Here is a 25,130-nt window from a genome sequence, read left to right as displayed (position 1 = left end):
TGCCATGATGTCAGGCAAGAAGACCTGCTGAGGTTGTGTGGTTCTATGTAGAAGGAACAATGCACCTAACCATCTAATTGGGGCTTGATCTCCAGGTTGTTGGGAATGAGGTAGGAGAATGGCTAGAAGGAGAACAGTCTGGTTGGGTCCATCCGGAGAGTATGACACTGTACAACTTTTGTCCTCTTCTGGTCAGTGTTACTGAAACTCCACCACCATCCCTTCTTCCCTTCCCTGTTCACCCATCATGGGGCTGACGCCAGGCAAGTCTCCCTGGCCAAATGATTCATGATAGAATTTACTCTTGGGAGTTTTCTTTTGCATTAAACTGCCACAAAAAGAATGATCTAGATGGCTACCGTAGGGAGTTGACTACCTCACATTTAGTGGAATGTTCTTTCCTTCTAATTGATTAACCTCATCGGGAATTACAGAGTTCACTTGGAAGTTTTTTCAAGTCAGCAGAAATACTTCAGCATTTGATTGAGCTTTTCTAGTGGATTGGAGTGTTGTTTGAGAGAGAAAGCGAGCGAGCTTGCACAGGGTCAGACACATGCCATGTGATCCTAAGAAATGCAAATCCTGTCCTCTCCCATTGCCCTACTCTTTCCTCTCCTACAGACACTGAGCTATGCCCAATAAACTGCTAAATCCACATGGATTACAGCTCTCCTTCTCCTACTGCCACAGTGCAACAGGAAAACCAAGAAATGCTTTCTCCCTGGGCTGAAGTGGGACTCAGTGCCCCAGTTTGCAAAAGGAATTTTCTAAAAATTTCTTTCTAGAAGGATTCCCAATGCATATGTAATAGAATTCTTTTTTCTATGTCTTCTGCATGTAAGCAAGATCTGTACGAGTTAGCATCCTTAATGCAAAAACCTGAGATCCAAATGAACCTTTTTGAGCATGACATGATACCACAAGCAGAGGATTCTGGATACCTGGCCACATGACGGGTCTCAGTTGAAATGCAGGTGCTCTAAGAATACTGTGAAAGCAAACTGCCTTCTGGCTATGTGGCTGAGGTCTGTCATGAGGCATTAATGGGCTTTGTGTTTAGACTCAGGTCACATCCCAACACATCTCATTACGGGTATGCTAGTATTCCAAATCAGTGAAAAATTCCAAGAGTACTTCTGGCCCAGGAATTTCAGGTAAGGGATACTCAACCTGTACCTACCCCTCCTTGGGATGGCAGTTCAGTAGGTCCCTTGGATTTCCTGGTCCATTCCTGAGAAGAGACCTATACTGTTTTCACTGAGTTGGATGCTTTGTTTATCTCTAACTGGAATCGAGCTTTCCCTTCCAGTGGAATCTTGATGCTTATTTCATTACTTCTGCTTGCAAATAAGTACAGTTAATGTCCCTCAATATTCATGGGAGCAGGGGCTCCAGGACCCCCTGCAGATACCAAAATCTGCTGGTGCTCACTTTCCTTAAATAACATGGCGTAGTGTTTGCATGTAACACGTGCACTTCCTTCTGTATCCTTTAAATCATCTCCAGATTACTTATCATACCTACTACATGCAAGTGCTATTTAAGTAGTTTTTATACTGTATTGTTTAGGAAATAATGATGACAAAAGTCTGTACACGTTCATACAGTTTGTTTTTTTTCTGAATACCTTTCGTCTGCAGTTGGTTGGATCTGTGAAAGTATAGAACCCACGGATGTTGGTGAACTACATAGCACCTGTTCACTCTATATTCTGTGTTCCCAGAGAAATTCTTATAAAGTTGAATACAGAAATAAAGTGTTTCCTTCCGTGCTCTCTGACATATGCTATGGGCTCCCTTAGTCTTTATTTTCATGAACTGAGGCTGGAATTTAGATTTCTTCACTGAGGATTTTAGGGCAGAGTGCATGCTTCTAGCATTCAGGAGCTCCATGATTTCCCACTGGCTTTGTCAGTTGCTAACTGTTGACCCTGGACAAGACATTTAATTTTGCCTAGTTCCAGTGTCTTAAATGTGGGGGTTGAACTGGATGGCCTCAAAAGTTCCTTTTAGCTTCAACATTCTGGGACTCTGAAAATTCAAGATAGTTTTATAGACTAGGAATATCCTTATTTATTCCTGAAGTATCATCCTTTATACTAATTGATGTTTGAAAGGAGTGCTGATAACAGATATTTATAATTGAAGGAAGTCTACCAGACTGTTCTTGCTACCATCAAATTATGACTGAAGGCATTGCAACCTTTGCAGCCAATCAGCTTTGTTTGGAGAAGCATAATCCATTGTAGACACCAGAGTTGCTAGTGAGCTTGGTGTACAAATACAAGACCATAGTCACAAGAGAGCAATTGCCACAAATATTGGCATATTGCCATCAATTCAGATGAGGGGGGAAAAAAGATGGTTGAGAAATAATGATTGTCTTTAAGAATTTTAATGAGAGGCCTACCTTCCATATTTGACTAATTTAGTAGGAGATGATACCAAGAGAAAGGATAGCATCTGACAACAAAATAGGACTCTTTTTTAATTAAAAATTTTAAGTTAAATGAATCATGCATGGGAAAATCTTCATGCATACAGGCAAGCCATGCATACGGTACACTCACAAAATTAAAAGTTTTCACCCTCAGTTCTCAATTCTTCCTTCGAAAAGTAGCCATTGTTAATAGTTTCTTGAGAGCCTTTTCCAAAATGGAATATGTACATCCCAGTAGATAGATTCTTAGCACATTATATGAACATAAAATTATTTGCTTCTTCACTTGATGATGCATCTTCAAGGCATTCCACTTCAACTCTTACAGATGCAACTCAGTTTTTACTGACTATATTACCTCTGCATAGATAGTCATAATTTATTAAATAAGTCTCCTATGCAAATTAAGTGGTCATTTCTTTCATTTTCACCTTTCTCAATCTGCAACTCCTGCATTCGCCCTTTGTTCTTAAAAAACCCAAGCTGCATTCATTGTTCATTTATGACAGCCTGTTCATATTTCTTAGTGTTCCCAGCTATTCTATGTATAGGGTAAATTTCTAAAAGTTGAATTGATTGTTCAAAATGTTTGCAGATTTTACCAAAATGGTTGTACCAATTTGGACATCAGTGCAACCTGGAAGAATGGTGATAGTTCATTTGTTACTGCCTACCCCTGCATATCAATTTTTTAAAGTTTTGCTAACCTAATGAGTAAAGAAAGGAGTACATTGTTTTGATTTGTATTTTTAAAATCATTAATGTTAAAGTATATTTTCCTGTGTTAGACAATATCTTGTGTGTGTAAACTTCTAGTTTGTGTTTTTTCATAGGATGGTTACTCTTTTTTAAACTGATTTACAAAATTACCTCAAAAATTGAGGAATTAGTTTTCTACAAAACTTGCTATAGATGTGGTTTTTTTCCAGTTTGTTTTTTGATTTTGTTTGTGGAGAGTTTTCCCCTGAGAAATGGAAAGTTTTCATGCAATCAAATTTAGAAATCCTTCCCTTCATATTTGTGCCTTTAGAGTGTTTTTAGAAAGGCCTCCCATGTGACTGTATTGCATATTTTTAAATTGTGTTTTACTCTAGTTCTTTTAATTTTTCTTTGGTTGTGGTGTTTAATCCATCTGAAATTTATTCTGAAGTAAGGAATTTGATAGGGAACCAGCTTCCTTTCTGTTTCCAAGTGGCAGGTCAATGGTGCCATGCCTGTGCGGAATTAATCTCTTCCCCACCGCTTTGAAATGCCACTCCAGGAGATGCAAATTTCTGCCTGTGTTTGGGTCTATTTATGAGCTCTGTGTTTGGTTCCATTGAGTTGTTGTGTCCTCCAATTCCAATATGTTTCAGTTACTGAATTTTTAGTTATGGGTCAAGCTGGGCGAAGAATGGTTCTTGTTCTTTTCAGTTCACTCTTCAGGGGCTCCTTAATCAAGGGGCCTCTTTGTTTCAGTTTTCTCTATTAACATCAGAACTACTGATCATGATGACATTATATTATCTCAAAATAATTGGCTTTTGCCATTATATTAAACTTAACAAGATTATTTGGGTCAGGTACGGTGACTCATACCTGTAATTCTGGCTTCTCTGGAGGCAAAAATCTAGAGAATTGTGATTTCATTTTTCCCAGGCAAAATGTTAGCAAGACACTTGTCTCAAAAAACAAGCCAGATTTCATGACTCTTGTCTGTAATTCCAGCTACACAGGAGGCGGAAGTAGGAGGATCTTTGTTTGAACCAAAATTATGATAACTTATCTGAAAAATAACTAAAGCAAAAAAGGGTAGGAGTATGGCTCAAATGGTGAAGTACTTTCCTAAAGACCCTGAATAAAAAAAACAACCAAAAAAGATGGTTTCCAAATAGCATCTTCAAGAGATCCTTTTAAATGCTTTATCTAGAAATCTCACTCCTAGGACAACATTCAATAAGTAAGACATTGCTATACCTATTCACACACATCTGTAGGCGATCAGCCAGAAAACTGTTAGGATTGGCTCCTGCTGCATCTTTTAGTACATGGTGCATCAAACAGAGTTATGGTCCCCTCCCCCAGCTGACTGATCTCATATAAAGGTCTTGGCTCTGGCAGTGGTGGGGACCGATTCATTCTCCGAGGTAAATCTTTTTGCGGAACAGGAACTTGAGGTTTTGGGGTAGATTCCAAAAGTCAGTTCTGACCTTATTGTTGGAGAATGTGGAAACCTAAAGCTTTCCTTTAGCTAATAACGGGAATAGTAAAGAGCTTTTTCCCCTTGCACTGGTTGGGTATTTTCCAACAGAGGGTGACCTTTTAATAACAAGAACATAACTTTTCCTTTTATACAGATCTGTACTTAAACCCGGCCAGAGGACGGTCCCCGCTGTGAAATCTCCTTATTTGTACATGTTAGAGTTCAAGGGAGAGACCTTACTATTTATGTGGAGAGAAAATAAATGAGATTTCTTTCTATCTGTCTTCCATATGTTTAATGGTAGGATTGCATCTTGGCTCATGAGTTAAAGCAGGCTGTGCAGTCAGTGGGCTGAAACAATTAAGAGCTCTTCTTATCTCAGAATGACCTCTGCGGTCTCTCTCAGATAATCCAATATCAGCTGTCCAGGTGTGAAATCTGTCTTAAGCTGATTGGGCAGGTTGACCTGTTTCTTTTTAGTTAAGCAGGCATGGATGCTCCTTCATCAAACCCCAACCAGAGAAACCAGATAGGGGTGGCAAAAAGCTATGTGCAGTATATTCTGTTTTGGCTCCCCCGCAAAACAAACAAACAAACAAACAAAAAAAACCCCACTTTTTTTTCTCAGTCCAACTAATTTGAGACACCAAGCATAGTGATTCTTCACCATTAGCACTGCCAATAACTTCATGGTCCTCCCAGCTCACCACAGAGGGCTGTGAGAAGTCATGACAGATGGTATTTGAGGGACAGCTATACTTCTTGGGTTGACTTCCCCTTGGCATCCAGCAGAGAGCTGTACACCTAGGAATATGACAGTTTGTCCACACATAGCACTCTTCCCAAATTGGAAGAGCAGCCAGGACTGGCAGTGTTCACCTCAGCAAGCCTGTCCCAAGGGCGTCTATACATAGTCCAGCCTTTAAGGTAGGAGCCTGTGTAAGCATCTCAAAGAGTCAGACTGAGGAAATACCAAAGCAACCATTAGGCTAAATGAAGTATGACCAAAGTCTTCATTCAACCTGATTGAGTCCAGAGCGAGAATGTTCTTATCCTGAAAAACTGGAACTCTGTGTCCCCCTGTCTACTCACTCACTTGCCAACCAACATGCAACTTTCTGTTTCTCTGCGTTTGACAACTACAGATAATTCATATAGATAAAAATTATGTAGTGATTGGTTTTTGTATGTATGACTGATTTATTTCACTTAGCACGATGCCTTAAAGGTTCAGCTATGTTGTAGCAAGTATCAAAATTTTCTTCCTTTTAAAGGCTAAATAATATTCCTTTGTATGTCGGTACCTCATTTTGTTTATCCATTTTTCTTTCAGTGATAAGGTGAGTTTTGTTCACTTTTAATCAATAAGGCATGCACACACTATCTTTTTGTACCTGAATAATGTCTCCATAGCTCGAAGATACTTCCTAGTTAGGGGTTTACTGTTTTCAATAACTGTGAAGTTGGCTCAGTGAGAGTGAAGACATGCAGTAGGAGTCAAACAATTGCTTTAGAAAATAAATTACAGTGCATGGAGCTGGTGTGCATCAAGTGATAGAGTGCTTACCTAGCAAGTACAAGGCCCCGAGTTCAAACTCCATTCCCTCTTCCCACCCCAAAAAACAGGAAAGAAAGAAAGAAATTACAGTGATGGATCACTAGTTCTGACACCCATATCTTTCTCACTTCACGTTGAGACACGTGTAGAATGTATGAAAGGAGGCAAAGGACAAAGGACAGGACTTGGTGAGGGGCATTTGCATTCTTGATTTGGTCCCTCTACCTTTACCCAGAAAGGTACAAAGTTTTTCATAGATGTTGTAGGTGTCTCAGAAACTTCTGGACTTACTTCCTCAGGCATACAATGTGTGCTCTCTCTCACCAAACTTTCTAAAAGACTCCACTAGAAAAACACTCCAAGGTTAGGAAGATGGAACTGGAGGAGCCATTAGGTTTTTTGCATGCTCTGTCCTGCAATGCGTTCTTTCTTCAATGCTTTGCTTACGTTCCTCTGAGAAAGACAGAAGTGGAAACTTGGTACAGTTGTTTTTATACACGTGCTGGCATTGACCATTCTTGGCACTGGGTGAGTAGGAGATTAGTAGTTGGAATTTTGCCATGGGAAAAAAAAAACATATGGCTTACATCACAATTTTTTATTTTTAAAATTATTTTGTTTTCATAGCTGGGAATTACTTTGCTGTCATAAGGGGAGGGAGAATGAAAAAATATATACTAGGATGAGTTGAAGTTCTACCGTGCGCACACACGTTAAAAAAAAAAAATTCCCTATCGGTGTTTTGAAGAAATGTTTTGAGAGGTTTTTCCCTAGCTTTATTGAGGTAGAACTGGCCTAACAAGATGATGATTTTATATGCGAATACCTTATAAAATCAAGGGGTAATGAACACATCCATTGGTTCACACGGTTGTATTCTTGGAGCTTTAAGGAAAGCAAACAGAATAGTAGCCGTGGGCAAATGTCATGCATATCACTCCTAGCTTTAAGAACATCGCTGTACAACAACAGGTAATTACTGACCCAACGAATATATGGTGTGATTATTCGTAACCTAAGAGGGTTACCTGTAAATTTGCTTCTAAAAAAGAAGTTACTTGTTAAATAACATAGATGGGGGAAAGGGCGAGGCAGTGCAGTGGAGGGGAATTATATTGACTGAAGTACAATGTACGTACAGGTAAAACGCTAAGGCAAAAATCCCACTAAATGAACAGACACCTAAACAATGAAGGACAAGAATGAAAAACAACAGGTCACGCTAAGGGGAGGGCACTAATGGGAGAGAGAGGGTAAAAGAAGGAAGTAAAGAAGGTGAATATGTATTCATTTCTATACAAGAATGAATATAGAATTTTTAAACCTGTTGAAATCACCATAAGAAGGGGACTAAGGTAGAAAGGAGAAAAATAGAGGGGATGAATCAATTCAGGATATAACACATATACACATGGAAATGCAATAATGAAACTCCCTGTACAGATATCTTAAACAAACAGAAATGTCTTTAAGAAAAAAAAAACTGGAAGGTAAAAAAGTTCCTGTCTTGAGGGGGTATGGTACCAGTAGGAGGGGGAAGAATATAAGGAAAGGGTGAAGGAGGGTGAATTTGGTAGAAATATTATGTATTCATGTATGAAAATGGAAAATTGAGACCTGTTAAAACTATTTCAAGAATGGGGGGAGAGGGGATAAAGGAGAATGAAGGAGGTGGTGAGTTTAACCAAGGTATACCATAAGCACTTTTGTAAATGTCACAGTGTATTCCCAGGACAACAATAATATGATAATAAAAAATAAAATAAATAAATACAATAAAGTAAAGCCAAAAGAAGTTACTCTAGTTCATTTCACGATTCATACAATAGACTCAAATTATTTTACAACAACACATTCAATGGCGATAATTTAGTTGAAGATCCATTAGAAGTGAGAATAAAAGCATTAGTATAAGCCCGATATTTAATCAATTAGTAAACAAAAAATCTAACTCCATTAAGATTTTTTTTGACTTATAGGTACTTTTGAGGAACAACCCTGCTGTATAACCAGATATATGCAAATAACTAGAAGTCAAGTATATAAGTCACAGTAGATATTTCTATTCTTTTTCCTTTGTATTTCTGGCTTAAGATATCTTTTTAAAAATTGTTTTCTGTAAAAATTACTTAAGAATAAAGGGATGTTATTAAAAATTTTAAACCCTGGGAGAGCTTAGGGGAAAAGAAATAATGTTGTATGGATATCAGGTCACCCACATATCCCACAGGTGCCTATAGACAATGGAACCCAGAAGTGTTCAGGGGTGATGATCTCAATCTAGCAGACTAAATTTTCACACCCATTCCTTGCATAATGATTTCAGTGAAAAGTGATGTTGACATTGAGGAGAAATTTGGGGCTCCAGCAAAGAGTAGCTGGTGCTCTGAGCAAATAGCTGCTTCTACCTATGCATTCCAAAAGAGCTGGAATCTACCTCCTTCCCACTCATTCCCCACCCGTTTTGTTTTTCAAGACAGTGTTTTGAGGCCCAGGCTAGCCTCAAACTTGCAATCGTCCTGTCTCAGCCTTCTGAGTGTCCTCTGAGTGCTGAGATTATAGCCGTACACAACCACGCCCAGCCCAGGATCTGCTTTTTATCAGCGGTTACACCGATTGTCAATGGATGCATATTAATTTAGTGATCTTGTTTGTGAAAAACCCTTAATCTTGGCTGCTTGAAAGCCAGCCGTGACCACCAGAACCAGCCACCATGGAATACAGAAAATCATCGCCCTGACTGAGGTCCGCTAACATCTACATGTACTCCAGCAAGATTTTTGAGTAGATTTGCAGAATGAGCAAAGCAAAGATATTCATTGAACACCAACCATGTGCTGACACTGACATTAGTTCATGTGTCCCGACTGCAACTGTACCTGAAATACATGGTGGCATTCCCAATTTACACAGGCGACACCTGAGGCCCCTCAGGCCAAGTTATTTGGCAGACAGGACATGGTGGATAGTCTGTTTCTAAGCCAATGTCCTTTTCAAAGCCTTATGGTGCCTGGTCAGCTTAATTCTACAAGATCCAGGCACAGGGAGCCTTCCCCTTAAAACCAAAGACTGCTCTCCACTTCCAGTGGTGACAGTGTAAACCCTGGATGAGCACTCCAATAACTGACAGCAATTAAGGGCAGCGAGTCATGTGTTAGAAGCACTAAACTTCTTTACATGATGAGAGCTTCGTGCAGAAAGAAGGTGCAGAAGTGATTTTTCTTCTTAAAAAAAATCTCTCCTGAGTAGAGGTTGCTGGCAGAACCCTGTGTAATCGTGGTCAGCAGAAAAGATATTTAAGCAATAATGAAAAGCTCCTGTGCTCTGAATGCCTTTGGCCCAGACAGCCGAGGAGCAGGCCTTTGGGGGGCTGCTGGTGAAAGGAGGGAGGATTCGGCATGAAAGGAATCCTGGTCCCGGAGTGAAAGACAGGGCAAAGAGAATGAGGAGATTAAAAGCAGGCTTGATAGACCGCTGTTCTTCACCTCGGGTAAGATGGTTTAAATTGCTTTTGTTTTATTCCCTAGTCCCCCAGATAATTTTTTTAAAGAAAGAAAAGAAAATATTTTTGAGGTAACTCATTACCTTTTGGCTCGAGGCCTAGGAACCTCTGAAGTTGAAAGTAATTTAAAAAAAAAAAAAAATATATATATATATATATATATGCTGCAGATGCTTTCTGGTCTTAAAAGTGTGACCTGGCTGTTTAACAGTATTGACATAAATGTGGACAGATGGCATTCTTCCGTATCATGTAATTCCAGAAGCATCCATGGGGCAGCCTTTACAAAAGCAGAGTAGAGGGGAGGCAATCCCACTTAGATCATAAGATGATCAAAGAAAAGCCACTTAGTACACTTTTTATTGTGCGTTAAGATAATTTTTTATTGTGTTCCAGTTCTGAGCCAGTATTACAGATAACCTACCATGCCTGGTGGTGTTTTATAAGGTCTTTGTGCGGATTATTTCTTTCTTATATGTGTTCACAATCAGTGAGAACTACCTAAGCCATAAGGCATACATAATTAAGAAAAACGGTCCCTTCAGAGAAGAAGCAAGGCAATTATGCTTCCTTTATTTAATTTCTGACATCTCTGGTAAACTCTTTTACCCTTAGAAGTTGACCTTGAAATAGGGTATGTATGTATTTCCTCTGTAGTCTACAATCAGTTTACGTTTATTCCTATCATTGTGAGGTTAAGTGATAGAACCATATGCATTTCATTAAATTATTCCTAAATCGCCTTCCCAAATTCATTGGAGCTAGCTGAGTGTATATATAGCAGCTGGGCAGGGTAGGGGAGTGGTGAGTAAGGGGGAAAGAAGCTAACAGATAATGTCTTCATTGTAAGACAGTTCATGGCTGATCATACCTAATGGACCGTTGTATTTCAAATGTCACTTTTTGGAAATGTGAATATGTGCCTTGTAAGTAAATTTTTGGAGTGTAACTGTGTAAAATTCTTATCCAGTTTCCTTTCTTTTCCTGTAAGAGTGTGTTTTTTTCCCTTCTCTGGACTTCATTCTTTTCCAGAGCTCCTTCTGGTCTTGACCATGCCCTTCTGAGCCCATCCAAGGTCAGCATGCTTGCCTGTCTTCACTTGGTCATTCAGTAGTGGGGAGTAGGAGAGTGGTGTAGTTTGACCCTTTTGCTCACTGTGTGACGGGCAGATTCAAGTCTTTCAGGAGAAGGCAAGCTGGAAAGCCAGGGAGGAATGGCTGGCTCCTCAACCACCCCTTGGGTTGAGGAAGAACACGTGTAAGACAATGAAGTAAGGAACAGTGCCCCTCACCCCCAATTACTTCATTTCTGGACCTTTCTCTTGAAATAATCCCCTCTTCTGATAAACTTACTAAAAGGAAAATCTAGCTGGTCAGGCTGTTGTTAAGTCACCCAGTTGTAATGGAGTTCCCTGCTTAGCTCACAAGGATTTGCAGGCACAGCAGGCAGGTTGGTGAGGCATATGGGGAACAAGGAGGCTCCTAGTTCAAGTGCCCTCTGCAGTCCATCTATAGGCCAGTGCCCTGTGTGCTCAAGGCCTGACCCTGCCCTGCTGCTGGTAGATAGGACAAGCCTACATGTGTTGGTGTCTAGAAAAACTATGGTGACCCACCTAGTCCAGGGCCGGGAATGGCCCTTCTGGATACCCTTGCAAAGAATCACTTGCCCATCTGGGCCATTCTTCAGTCCACTCAACATTGACCTGAGCTTGGCTGCTCTGTGTGCCTTTGTGCCACACTGTTGCCCCCACTGGAGTAGGAAACAGACCACAAATGAATCCACCACAGAGATCCACTGGATTTCACGTTCACTGTTGCTATTTTCAGCTGACTTGTGAAAAGGGAGGAGGACTGACTCGCTGAGATCCTCTGTTAAGGAGAGATTGAAGTCCAACAAGTCTACCTTCTTTCAGTAGTTCCATGTGGCGTAATCACAAGCCACATAATATTTTTCCATTTATGTGCAATTTATTGTAAGGGATGCTGTGTATTTTAGATGTAAATTTAAAAACATTGCTTTACCATTCTTATAAATGGGTGTGCTAATCTGCCTTTTGTAGACTATGGTGGTCAGAGCACCACCATTTTATTAAAAAATACAAACATTTTTATGCTGACTAATCAAATGCTCTGTCTAAATTTTGAAACTCTTCATTTGCAGCTCTAAGCCAGCCTTATACTGAGAAGGTCAATGTCAAAGCAGGAATAGATGGAAACCCCAGGTTATGCTTGCTCAGCAGTCTTGTCTTCAAAAAGTGACTTACTGTTCCCAGAGACCCCAGAACTGCTGCTGGAGCTTAGTTGTTGATTGCAAGTGGGGTTCATTAACTTTGTGAAAGATGTAGGAGGTCATGATTGCTACTTGGGAAATTATGGGAGGGACAGGGGTCAAAAGGGAGCAGACAGCCTGCCAGATGTCCCTGGCCAAGTTGAATTACCATAGAGCAAATAATCTGAAAATGATGAGTGCCCTTCTAAACTTTGTCCTGAACCCTCAGGCCTGGAAGTACAGACCAAAGGAGAGAATGTGGCTTTGTAGGATTTGGGGGTTGATGAGTGGCAGCTGGCCAGTTCCTGTGGTATTCTCCAAGACAGTGTTGAAAAGAATGTTGAGTCCTCCGTGAAAGCCCTAGAATGACCCCGAGTTGTTCCACTCAGTCTGCAGCTTAGAGCAACCTCTGGGGACTTCTAAGAGGAGGACGGGATAAGAATGCTCCCTCAGGGCGTGCTCAGACCATCTTGGCACGCTCATCTTAGAGCTGTGGTGCCCTCCTTGCTGCCTGGACTCAGGCTCTCCCTTCTCCTCACTGCACTCCACAACTGGGAACCATTTTTCCTTCAGAGAAGGCATTTCCCGATGGAAATGCCTGCAGAATAACACACCTCAATTTGGACCTCATTTATGGCAAAACCCATCTTTACATTGGGTGCAGTGGCTCACACCTATAATCCTAATTGGGAGGTGGACTCAGGAGAATCAAGGCTGGCCTGGCAAAAAGTTAGCAAGACTCCAGATCAACAAACAAGCTAGGCATGGTGGTTCACGCTTGTAATCCCAGCTATGCAGGAGGCTGTGGGTAGGAGGATAGGGTCTGAGACCTGCCCTGAGCCAAAAAACGTGAGACCTTATCTGAAAAATAACCTAAAAACAAAACGAAAAAAAAGGCTGGGGGCATGGTTCCAGGGTTAGAGCCTCTGCCTAGAAAGCACCAGGCCCTGAGTTCAAACCCAAGTAATGCCAAAAAAAAAAAAACCAGCCTTTACAATAACAATACAATAGCAGAAACTGTTCCCATTAGGCTTGTTCTGTCGTATACTTTTAGCTCATTTTTGTGACGTTCTGGACAGAGTGGGTATTCAGTACACAGTACCTTTTTTTGCCCTTCCCTTGGAAGGGGACTCGGGAATCTTCCTAAATGTTTTGTGAAAGTCTTTTAATAGCACACGCAGCATCATTGCTTGTGAGCTGCAGTTGTGACACAGCTCTGGGTGTTTTGTACTTTTGGTGATGAGTCAGAGCTGTGCCAGGTTTAATACTGCTGAAGGGCTCTTTGCTCCCTCTTGATCTGACTGGCCCAGGTTTTCAGGCCGGACTGAGGTGGTTTGCATACTCAGAGACTGTGTTTGTAACTTTTGCTCTTGCTGCTTACTTGCAATTAGCAAAGGCTGTTTAGAGTTGAATTGTTCCGTGGGCACAGTCCGTTCAAATTCTTTGTAATTAGAGGGAAGCGCAATGAGCTTCTTCAAAAAGAGCTCCTGGCATCCACTCTTCTGATTGGAAAGGGTTGAAATCTTTACTTGTTTTATAAGTACATGGTGTGACTGGATATTAAAGATGACAACAAAAGAGCGCCTGCCTAGCAAGTACAGGGCCCTGAGTTCAAGTACCACACACATAAAAAGACAATAGTATTCATCCAGCTCATTGAATATCTGAACTCCACTCCTGCAACTTCAGAATCATGCTCTAGTTCTATTTTGCTTACTTTTGGTTCCATTCTCAGATTACCCTCCTAAGATGCAATGTTAAAAATAAATTGTAGCCCTCAGTTATGTGGTCTTTCTTATAATGAGATACTTGATCACATAAACTGGCAATTGTTTTTTGTTTTGTTTGTTTGGACAGGATCTTATTATTTTACTACCTATCCTAGGCTGGCCTTGACTTTTTTTTTTGGTGCAGCACTGGGGTTTGAACACAGGGCCTCATGCTTGCTGGCAGGTGTTCTACTACTTGAGCCACTCCACCAGCCCCAAACTGGCAATTGCTAATGGCCCTTATTCCTTTTCTGTTTGAATAGTATCAGTCCATCTCTGAATCAAGAAACGGAACATTCTCTTGTTTGCTATTAGCAGGGAAATGGAACTGTCAAGAATGAAAGTTCTGCAAGAAGGCATTTTTTGTTCAATAAAGCTTATTAGTTAGTTGTTTTTGTTTTTGTGGTCCTGGGGTTTGAACTCAGGGCCTCAAACTTGCTAAGCAGGAACTCTACCACTTGAGCCCACACTCCGAGTACTTTCTTGCTTTAATTATCTTCCAGATAGGGTCTTGCGCTTTTGCCCAGGCAGGCCTCTGACCATCCTCCTCCTACCAATGGCTCCTATGTAGCTGGGATTATGGCATGCACCACCACACCCAGCTGCCTATTACACAATAATTTTTGGCATCCAAAGTCTCTGGAGGTTAATAAGCTAGAAAACAGGAGATGGAGCCAGAGTCCAGCACCAAGGTTGCTGGGTGTGCGGGTGAGGGTGGGCAGGTTGGCTGAGCCCAGTCCCTGAAGCTGAGACAGGGGAGGCTACACGTCCATAGGCAGGTGGGCCTCAGGACCTCAGGAGAGCAGCCTCCCGGCCAGGTTGTCAGCTGGGATTGCTGGTAACAATGTCCTTCACTGGCTCACTGTCTTAGTAAGTCTGGGCACCATAACAAATGCTACAGACTGAGTGGCTTGAACACAAAAGGTACTCCTCACAACTCTGAGGCTGGAAGTAAATCTAAGATCAAGGTGCCAGTATGGGTGGATTCTGGAGAGGGTCTTCTTCCTGGTTTGCAGATGGCTGCCTGTTTGCTCTATCCACACATGACAGAGAAAGCAAGGTGGTCTCTCTTGGGTCTCTTTTACCCCATCATGGGGTCTCCACCCTCATAAAGTAACTCATCCTTCAAAGGCCCACCCCTATACCATCACACTAGAGATTAGGGTTTCCACACATGAACTTGGGGAGGAATAAACAAACATTTAGTACAACACACTCACGACTGAGGCCCAGTGTTGAATGTCTTCTCTCACTGGTCCTTACAGTGGGCTGGGGTGGGGTAACAGGTCCTCATCCTAGACAGTTCAGGAATTTGTTCCTCTGTGCTTGCCTTAATCTCCTTCTTCATTCTGATGTCACTTTGCTATCTCTAGAGCTTTACTGTAAACAGCGGTTTCATTCCATTTATCTTATTAGTGCCTTTTGGTGACCTTGTGAAGTAGGTTGAATGTGGAAGCGAGTCTTGGTTTGATGGGCCCAATACAAAGTTATTGTTGGGCTAAATAATTTGTTCAAAATAAAATAACTACGAGTGTTGAACCCAAGTCTTGGTTTCAGTCCTTCCTGGCCTGTCCCATGGGCAAAGGGTGTAAAACTTTGCAGAGAGAGCACACAAGAGCTCTGGTCCTTTTCCTTCATAAGGACATTACAAAGTGAGATTTCTGGTGTGGCCAAGCATTATAGAGGCAATCTGTGTATAGACAAAAGCAAAGCTAAAATCTGACATAAAAGTTTCATCCAGCTCTTCATTTGAATGCATAAAGAAATCTAGGGCCAAGAAGATGGCTGAATTACATGGAGTTCAGGGTGGGGTCTGGATTAGAAACCAGGTCTCCAACTCTCAATCCAAAGCTCTCTGGACCTCTGAGCTTTTCCTTTTCCCCACACAGTGATGTCTGCAGTCATTCCACAGATGTGTCCCATGTGTACCCATTTGGAATCTTCCAGAGTGAATGGGTATGAAGGTCAGCCCCTCAGCTGGCTGCCTATTCCTGGGATTCTGTGCTTTGCCTCACTTGTGATGCAAGTTGGTCAAGATCTATGAGGTTCTAGACTTGGGACCTGTTTTCTGTGGGAGGAAAAGAGAAATCAACACATTTATGATGGGCTTTAATCAATGACCCCTTGTCTTATTCCATCTCTCCTCCCTATTAAAATGATCACTTTTAGCCAGGCTCCTAACATGCCCCTATAGTAAGGTCTGTTTGGACAAGAGCCCAGTGAAAAATGAACTGGCAACTGCCATCCCTGATACAAGGCTTAATTCCCCATAGACAACAGCTCCAAGCCTGGAATGCATGGCAAAGCCTTTGTCATAATGAGGGGGAAACAAGACACCTGAGGTTTGGAGGCTCCTTTTCTCTTAAAGGGTTCTGAGTATTCTGTTCCACAGGAGAAGGGTTTTAGTGGAAAGTGAAGAATTTCTGCCAAGTAGAAATTTCACATCAGGTGGATATTTTTCTCTTCTGAGAAGGGAGTGAGACCGCCAAGAAGTAGTAAAGATGGGGAGTCGGTTGACAGATTGGATGCTTTTGGATGGAGCAGGATGGGTGCTGGAAGGAAGTCCTGGCAGGTGAGCCATGAGATCTACATACATGTTGGGCTGGATCCAGGTTTCTGGAGCTGGCAGGCCTGCTCAGACTGTAGGCACAACTGTCTGTTCACACATCTGAGGTCCCCAGACCCAAGAGGTAGCTTATCTAAAGGGAAGCCCCCAAATCAAGCAGGTTATACAAAACCAAGACTACCAAAGCCTCATGCCTTCTTCCAGATTTTCATTCATTCATTCTGTAAAGCTGAAAACAGCACTGAGGCTACTCCTACAGTCCTGATGTTTGCATTCTAGAGTGTGGGGGTTGGGGTGGGGAAGGAGTCAGGAAGGGAGCAAGTAAATAAGTGAAATATGTATCAGTCAGCTTTGCATCATTAAAATGGAATACCTGAGACAAGTGACTTTATGAAGAGGTTGATTTAGCCCAGTTTTGGAGTTTCAAGAGCATGACACGTGAATCAGCTTGGTTCAGGTGAAGGCCCCGTGGCAGATGGTATATGCACATGTCACAGCAAGTTAGCACATCTCAAGCCAGCAAATGGCTTGGATAGGGCCAACTCAGGCTTTCACAGCAGTCTTCTTTGTAGAACAACCAAGATGTCCTGTGAAAACTACCCCTCAGAAAACTCCCTTGGCCTAAGGACCACCCACTAGGTTCTACCACCTCCTAATAGTTCTATCTTGGGAACCAGAATTTCAATCACAATGGACCCACCAGTGATGGTAGAACCACCTCCAAACCATAGCACATAAGTGTGGCAGGGGGGACACATAAATGGAAGGTTTCAAGGAACTGGTCAGCCCAGTGTCTATGACTGCAACTGTTGGAATCAGTTCTAAGGCTATCTGCCCCCTCGCAGGGATGACCAGGGCTGACCCTTTCCAGACACTTTGTAGAAGAATGGGCAGGGACATTTCCACTATAGCTCACTTCCATTCCTCTCTTTGGGGAGTAAGGAGGCTTAGGAAAGAACTCTGAATCTGTTTCTGAGACATCAGTCATCGGATAGTAGCCAATGTGTTTGTTTATCCTAATGCCACTTTCATCCGCACGAGAACATTAACTTTCAGATTTCTCATAAATCTATTGCATCATTGTAGCCTCATATTCTATGAAGTAGGAAGGGTAAACATTGAGGCACAAAGTTGAAAATGATGACCAGGGTGACTCTTGCAATACTTAACAACTGCTATGGTACCAGTTGTCCAATCAGAACGGGAGTGGCAATGGGGAGGCTGTTGTGAGAACTGGTTTAGGTTCACACTGTTCAATTTGCTTTGCAATCTGTTTTTTGCAGACAATGGCAAGGTCATAGAAATTGTGTAACCATTCAAACCCACCACTTTGAAAACCAACAATGTACTTTCTATGCAAAGGTAGACCCAACATATTTGCTTTAAAAAAAAATCAGGCTCTTTACTTTGACTCACAAGCACAGAGAGGTACAGACCTTTCCTTGGCCACCTACTGCTGCAGGAGCGGGAAAGACTGAATACTAAGTAAGCGCTTGTTAAGCCAAGTTCTGCTTTGCTCTGTGCTGTGCAGGAAGTTATTTCCAAGAAGGTGAACGTTAGTATTATTCCTATCACATAGATGAGGAAACGGCACACGGAATATATACCAAGGTAACACACAGATATTAAGAGTTGAAATTAAGGCCCAAGCCCAATTCTGTCCCTTTCCAAAGTTTTACTCCACCCTATCATATGTTCACTGTAGGATTATTTAGGACTCCTAGGATTTCTTAGGATGGTAGAAATTCATAGGATTACAAATTCGTAATGATATCAATTCCAAACTCTTTGTTATTTTATCAGAAACTGCTCCTTTTTTGTTTGTGGACTGTATAATCCAATACTAATTTAAAGATTATTGTTATATTAATTATAAATTAATGACTTATTGAATCTCATAAGGCTGTATAACTGTGTTCCAGCTTCACTATTTGAAATATTTAAGAAAAGAAGTATATTAAAAGTGGGCTACTCAATCAAGTAACTTTTGTTTTAACCACCAAAAACCTGAAAATGCCTTGGTCCCCAACTTACCGATAGACTGGGTGTCCTTATGGGAGAATTACTTCAAGACTGTTTCCCCAACTTTTGCTTTTGCTTTACGCTTTAGTTTTGTGTCCCAGGAGCAACACTGATTCTTCAATGGCAACTGTATTAGGTCAGTCGGACTTGGAGAAATCTCTCTGCTTTAGCCTTGGTGTTGGTTATGCAAGTGGTCAGCCCACTGTCATGTTTTCACAGACTGGGTACATGTAGTCCGAGTGGCTTGGAACAAGAAACCCTGAGTCATGTTGAAGAGGATGAAGACATGACCCAAAGCCACCAAGGGCAGAGGGTGTCTTGTTTCCTGCAAAGCCTGTGATTTCAGCTGCTTCCTTCCATCATGCTCGAGACTGTACTGTGCTTGCCAAGTTCAGGGCACCCCCTCGTGGAGCAATGGTTGACTCATAATCAATGTGACAAAACAGAATGACAACAAACTTACTGTAATACAGAAGCCACGCATTAGATGGGATCATATTGTTCTTTCAAGTTTAGGGCTCCCAAATGAATAAAACCTTGTCTTCTTTGGTTTTAAATTATCTGTAGTTATTTATATCATATTTAGTGCAAAGTTTTGTTTTGTTTTTGTGGTAGAAACATCAGAAAAGCAAGCATGAATAATTTATGCCAAATCCTGGGTGACTTAAAATAATGCCTCACTTTTTAAGCACAAGTAAAACGTGTAATCTTGAAAGAATAAAGAAAAGAATCTTTTACAATCCCATGATGCACATAGGGTGACTCTTAGTGTTTTGGTATATGCTTCTGCCATTTTTTTCTAGGCAGATAGACTCAAAGAAAGCCAAGAGTGTGTGTAATTTTTTTCTAATACAAATTTATCCAACCTGTTTTTCTAACACGGCTTTTAAAAATTGTCACTGTGAGTTTCTTTATGTGTTAGAGTTGGCTCCTTCATCATTGTTAATGGTTGCTTGTTTTGCTGGTTCCAATGTGAGCACATGCAAACAGCACCCTGTGGGCTTCCTTTTGGATTATGTCCTAGGGTCTACTGCTGCAAATAGAATGATTCAAAAAGCCAGGCAAAATATTAAGGACTTTGGTATTTATTGTTGGTTTATTTGTTAAAGGAAAGCATGTTTTGGTAATGCAATTTTAAAAACTAAGTCTTCAAATTCCTCGGCTGTGTTGGGAATTAGGCTTGGTGTTTTCAATCCTTAATCTCATTTAATCTTCCCCAAAATCCATTATTATGCATTGTTAGCCCACTTTACAGATGAGGAAAATTGAGTTTGCTGTGCTGTGACTTCACAAAGAAGATGGTAGGCTTTCAGAAATTTGATAACAATTAGGATTTTATATTCCTTGAATCTTGATTTACATGGACACTCATATTGACAATTTTCCACTGCGAAATTAGAGAACTAGTATGTGGAACATAAAAGAAGAGAGGAGGAAAAGAAAATGCACTTGGCTCTTTGGTGCTTAGAAAGGTGAATAAACTCTGTAAGTGAAGACCGTGGCAATTAGGTGTTCATGTTGAAAGACCACATGGCAGACAACACAGCGATTACTGTGCATTTACAAGCTCTCGAGGGACTCCCAGTACAGGCATGTTTTCACTAGATATTGTCACTTTTCCATAAATGCATTTTATTTCACCATAATTCACCTAACTGTTTAAATGGCTCCCAAACAGTTAAAAGTTGACACTGTAAAGTCATGTCAGAAAATCTTCAACTTCTAAATAAAACCCAAAACTTAACCCTTAAGTAAAAACTTTAACTTTTAAAAATTTTAGAAGCCTCCCCAAGCCTTTGCCCTTTATCTCTCTCTGAAAACCTATGTGCTCACTGGAAACCTACGAGTCAGTTTTGCCACTTTTACCAATCCTTTCCTTTTGACATTACGAGACAGTGATCTTCATTATTAGAAACTCCAAAATAGTCATAGCAAAAGAAGAAAAAGAAACATTGTTCCTCATTGAAGGCAGTATTCAGTTGAACAGATGTTGTTCAGTGTTGGGTCCCTCTGCTACATCTGTACATGAGATGTTATCTAATATTTGTCATTCCCGACCAGCTCTTCTCAGACTCGTCAGCACTGTCTTAGTCTTAGGAGCAAAACATTGAGGGTTGGTGGTTTAGTTCAATGGTAGAGGCTTACCTAGCATGTGCAAGGCCCTGGGTTTGATCCCAGCACTGCAAAAACAGGAATAACTCCCCCAACTTTGAACCTCTTCTCCTTTCTGCCATACTCAGCCCTTCACAGTGATCTCAGCTTTGATTCAGAAAAATAAGAGACATCTCTAGTCTTTCTGATATCTTCCTTCAGATAGCCACGAATTTATGAGGTGTCTTGGAAAGAATAAACATTTTGATGTTTAATTTTTAAGGCATCATTATTTTTGCCATCCCGGTTCTTTTCTTAAGGTGGTTGTGGGTCTTTTGCTTTTTTTTGGTTAATATTTGCTTAATCTTGATATAACCTCTTTACATTCAATAATCTGCTTGATTTTCACTATAATTGGTCATCAAATAGTTTTTCAAAGATAGCTCCTTTCCCACACTCTGAAAATTGGGAACAATTTATTTTCTAGTCAAAGCCATACATCAGCTTCTTAGCTCTACCCACCTGATTAGCTGGTAATATGGGAAAGGCCTGATAAAACCCAGTGTTCTTTCTCTGCTATCATACTACCAAGCTCAAAACCTTTTCCATACAGATGGAGCCTACTGGGACTAGAAATAGTTCTGTTTGTGTTTCCTTTTGTATTCTTGAGAGAACTCATATACACTTAGGTCTCAAGTTGTTTGCATTTTGTCTTGTGATTGTTTTTTGTTTTTTGATTTTTGAGACAGGGTCTTGCTGTGTAATCCAGGCTGGTCTTGAAACCTTGATTCTCCTACCTTTTCCTATCAGGTGCTGGGATTACAGTTATGAACCCCACACCTGGCTGCCTGCTCCAACTTAATGAGTTTCTTCCCCCGCAGATCGAGTGCATCTTCCGGGAAGGGTTTCCTGTCCCCCTAACACATCTGGGCCTTCACTGCTTGGCTGGCAGGTGACTCTCCCTGCATTCAGGTTTCCTTGGCCTCACTCAGCAAAGACAAGAAAAGATACAACTTTGGATTAGGGTTCGATCCAAAGTTTGGAGCCTTTGTTTCTCTTACCCTTGTGGTACTCACCTAGAATGACTGCTTTGGTAACTTTTCTTTTCGTCAGGGATTCTTCCTGTCTCCAGGTGTGCCTACCTCTTTGTCTTAAATTTCTCTGATGAGAGTCCCCCTGCAGAGAGAGAGTGGGGTCTCTTTGCCCTCCTGGTCTCCCTCATCCCCTCCCATTCCTGGGTATCCCTGCACAGTGCTGCATCTCTTTTGGTTTTCTGCCTCCCATATCATTCCTTCCTGTCCTGAAATGAAAGCTATCATGATTGGAACCTTTTTTCCTCTTGCTTCTGTATACCAGCTCTGCCCATTTGATTTCCATCTCACACTTTTATTTACCGTGCACCTGCAGGGCTTTCTTATTTGTGGTCCACTTCAAGAAGTTTGCGAAGCCTGTGAACTTTGGAGCAGAGGATCAGAGGGCCCTCACCTTCCTAGCGAGAGTATATTCACCCAGAAAAAGGACTTTTATGAGGTCAGGGTAGCTGATAGCTCTCATAGTGTCACTATTCTTTCCTCTTAAAGATCTTGTCAAGTTCTTTTATTGTTTTTAACCTCCAGTGCATTCTGGGTAGATTATTTTAGTACAGTTCTTGTCTGGAGGCCTAGCTTTTGGCTTTTTGGCTTTTTGAGCATAGCCATCTGTATTCAGAGGTACCTTTTCTTCTTGTGTTTTGTATCTGATATCTGAGAGACTAGGTTCTACATCATGTAGAATTATTTAGAAATAAATATGTATCTATATACAGTATGAGATGTATATATTATATAATGGCAATATGGATCATGGATGTTATGTAATTCAGTTAACGATTGCATTTAGAGCTCCTCTATGGTGGCAGTCCGTATGGATATATCTGAATGGATTTACAATAATTTATGTAGTGAGGATGCCATGTTGGTTCACATGGGGGACAAGAAGCCATCATTCTTGCACAAAAGACTAGGGACATTTTCCTTCTTTTGAAACAAAAAGCATATTTTTCTGCCATGCTTTATAAAAAATTAAGTTGCCCAAAATTTTTTAGTTGTTAGGATCAAAGAGCATGAACTATTTAAGTACTGGCCCAGTAGGCACCGTAAACTCAAGACAAACTCCCAGTCCTGTGGGGTTCAGATATAACACTGGGGTTCTGGATTGTAAGGCTGACCTCTCATCCCTCCACATATTCATGTATCATGGCATCCTGTGTGACAATTTGTAGGCAGAGGGCATTGCACGCACAGTACTATTTTTGTAGGACAATCCAGTAGCCTGTGTCCCAGTGGCCAGTACACATCAAGATGGAAACTGGATTCTGGCTAAGGAAGGTATTTCATTTGGGATAGGCAGACTCTGGCAAGTCCCCAGGGACAATGGGTCATTGTGACACATTCTTAAATGATCCGAAGTAAATTCAGATTAGCCTGTGGTAGGATATTTTGGAGGAAAACTCATTGCTAGTTAAGGCTAGATTTGAACATTTCTGTTTAAAATGTAAGGATGGAGCTACCACTGCTTGCTCTTTCTTTTGGGGGAGGGGGTAACTCTGCTACATTTTCATCATGAATGAATAGAGGGTCCATTTGGTCAGCCTACTGTTCTCTTCATGTTTTCACCCCCTTTCTTTTCTATTTTTTTTCTTTCTCTCTCTTCTGGTCCACAGGCTTTGCAGTGCATGCTGATCTCTCTTCAGGCAGAACTTGACATTCAAAGGTACTTGATGAAAATTGAATCATCTCAGCGAGTTAGTACTCTCCTTTTTCTTTTTCTGCATTGTGTGCACCTCATCTTTGTGCCTCACTATTCAACACATGTGCATTCAAGTCAGTGTTGGTGACTAACCAGATTGCCTGTGTTTCCCCTTTCTTCCCCCAATCCCTGATGCAGAACTATCAAAGCCCAGTGCTCCCAGCATCCTGAACCATGTGCATTGTTTTAAAAAAATGGTGAGAGTTGATACTAGAATGCACACTAATTGCATGCTTGCTTTGAAATATTTAATATACTTTCCACAAATTGCTTTGTGGAATCAGCATTAATGGAACAGGAAGTCAGGGTCTTGGCCTAGCCCTTGGCCCAATTCCCTAACAAAAAGACCACTTATAAGGCAGAACCCTCGTGGATGTAAAACAGAAGGCTACATCTGTTGAACCATCCCAGAACTGTATCACTTTGACTTTACTTAGCTCCAGCACATTCAATATGGAGTCCAGATCATCTTACTGGCTCACATTTTGACAATAATGATAAGGACAAACACATTTCTCTAGAAGTTTCTATGTGCTAAGCATTGTTCTAAGTGCTTTACAAGTAATAATTTCTCACTGCTGACTGGCTGGGGGTGGGGCAGGTGTACTACCGTCCCCGTTATGTAAGTGAGCAAAATGAGACAGAGAAGTTACACGACCAACTGAAGGCTACACAGCTAGTCAGTGCTAGAGCTGCGATTTTTATACTTTAGGCAGTCTGGATCCTGTAGTCAGTTGTCAACTTATTATTTATTTGCCCGTAAACCTCAGTGCCCTCTATTTTATATCAGGTAAGTTTGTAATGTCAGAACTGGAAGAAGCTGGGGGCGATGGCACTATGCCTTAGTCCCAGCATTTGAGAAGCACAAGTCGAATGTTCCTAAGTTTGATGCCAGCTGGGGCTACATAGCAAGTCCCAGGCCAGTCTGGCTATATGGCAAGACTCTTTTCCAGAACCAAAACAACAAAAACAAAAACACACCCACCGCCCAACAAAAACACCTGGAAGAAACTGGGAGAGTTCCTAGCCATTTGACTCAATGTTGGATAACTGTGCCAACTCAAACCGTGGCACACAGCCACCCACATCTGTTTTGTCCCCGAAACATGGGGGCTATTTCTCCATTGTCTCCTGAACATCCCCAGGTCAGAACCACTGGTCTTTACCATGCGACCCCAAACACATTGTGCTCAGAAATGGTCTAGCTGTCAGCCTTTATACAAAGGTGACCTCCCTCCCAACCTCTCAGATAGTCAGTGACCACATTGACCTCTTCACCTTCCTTTTTTAAATCAGTGTCTTTGGTCTTTTTTTAGTTCAAATTAGAAAGTTCTTGCCCAAACAAAGAGACATGAAGGTTAAAATGTAGGCTAGACATATGAAAGGGATTGATTGTCACACCCTGCAGCCTTCCAGTTCTCATGAATATTTAGCCTTAACTTCTTTCCAGTTTCACAATTCATGCAAAATTGCAACAGAATTATCATTTCCTTGCATGTGTGTATTGTGCACTCAACAGAAGTACAGGAAAGGGGAAGGGTGCTATGGCAAGCCATTCCCTGACTTCACACACCACCAGTAACTGTCCTTCTGACTTTCTGAGCAGAGATTTGTTGTCATGAGGTGAGATTTTCCCACCTCTCAGATTCCCTCCCATACTCTTAATTTTGGTACTGGGGACTTGTGCATGGTAAGCATACACTGGACCACTTAACTCCCCTATAACTATCCTTCCCATATTCTTTTTTTTTTTTTGTTATTGTTATGCTTAAAAGAAGTAATTTCTCAGTATTGACTTTTCTTTCTTTAATATACCAGCAAATAATATTTTGTTTGTTCTGGGTTTTTTGGGGGAGGGCATTTATAAACAAGTTAAAGCTAGAATGGTGATTTTTGGAGACTCTCATTGAGTAGATGAAAGTTAAGTTGGAAATCATGGCATTTAT

General features: G+C 41.2%; 1 protein-coding gene across 22 annotated transcripts in view; it reads left to right on the top strand.

Moving 5' to 3' along the window:
• Kiaa1217 (KIAA1217 ortholog) overlaps positions 1–25,130 on the top strand; it is a 444,456-nt gene that overhangs the window by 266,116 nt on the left and 153,210 nt on the right. For 11 of the 22 annotated variants that reach the window (XM_074056502.1, XM_074056519.1, XM_074056516.1 and 8 more), the window contains one exon: positions 23,099–23,179. The exons of the other annotated variants lie outside the window; for them this stretch is intronic. In XM_074056502.1, coding sequence (XP_073912603.1) covers positions 23,099–23,179 — 81 coding nt within the window. The remainder of the gene's footprint in view (positions 1–23,098; positions 23,180–25,130) is intronic. 22 annotated transcript variants of the gene reach the window in all.

The sequence above is a fragment of the Castor canadensis genome, chromosome 15, assembly GCF_047511655.1.
Source record: "Castor canadensis chromosome 15, mCasCan1.hap1v2, whole genome shotgun sequence".
NCBI classification, from domain to species: Eukaryota; Metazoa; Chordata; class Mammalia; order Rodentia; family Castoridae; genus Castor; species Castor canadensis.
The sequence above is the reverse complement of the archived record's forward strand: the minus strand, read 5'-3'. Positions and strand labels throughout refer to the sequence as shown.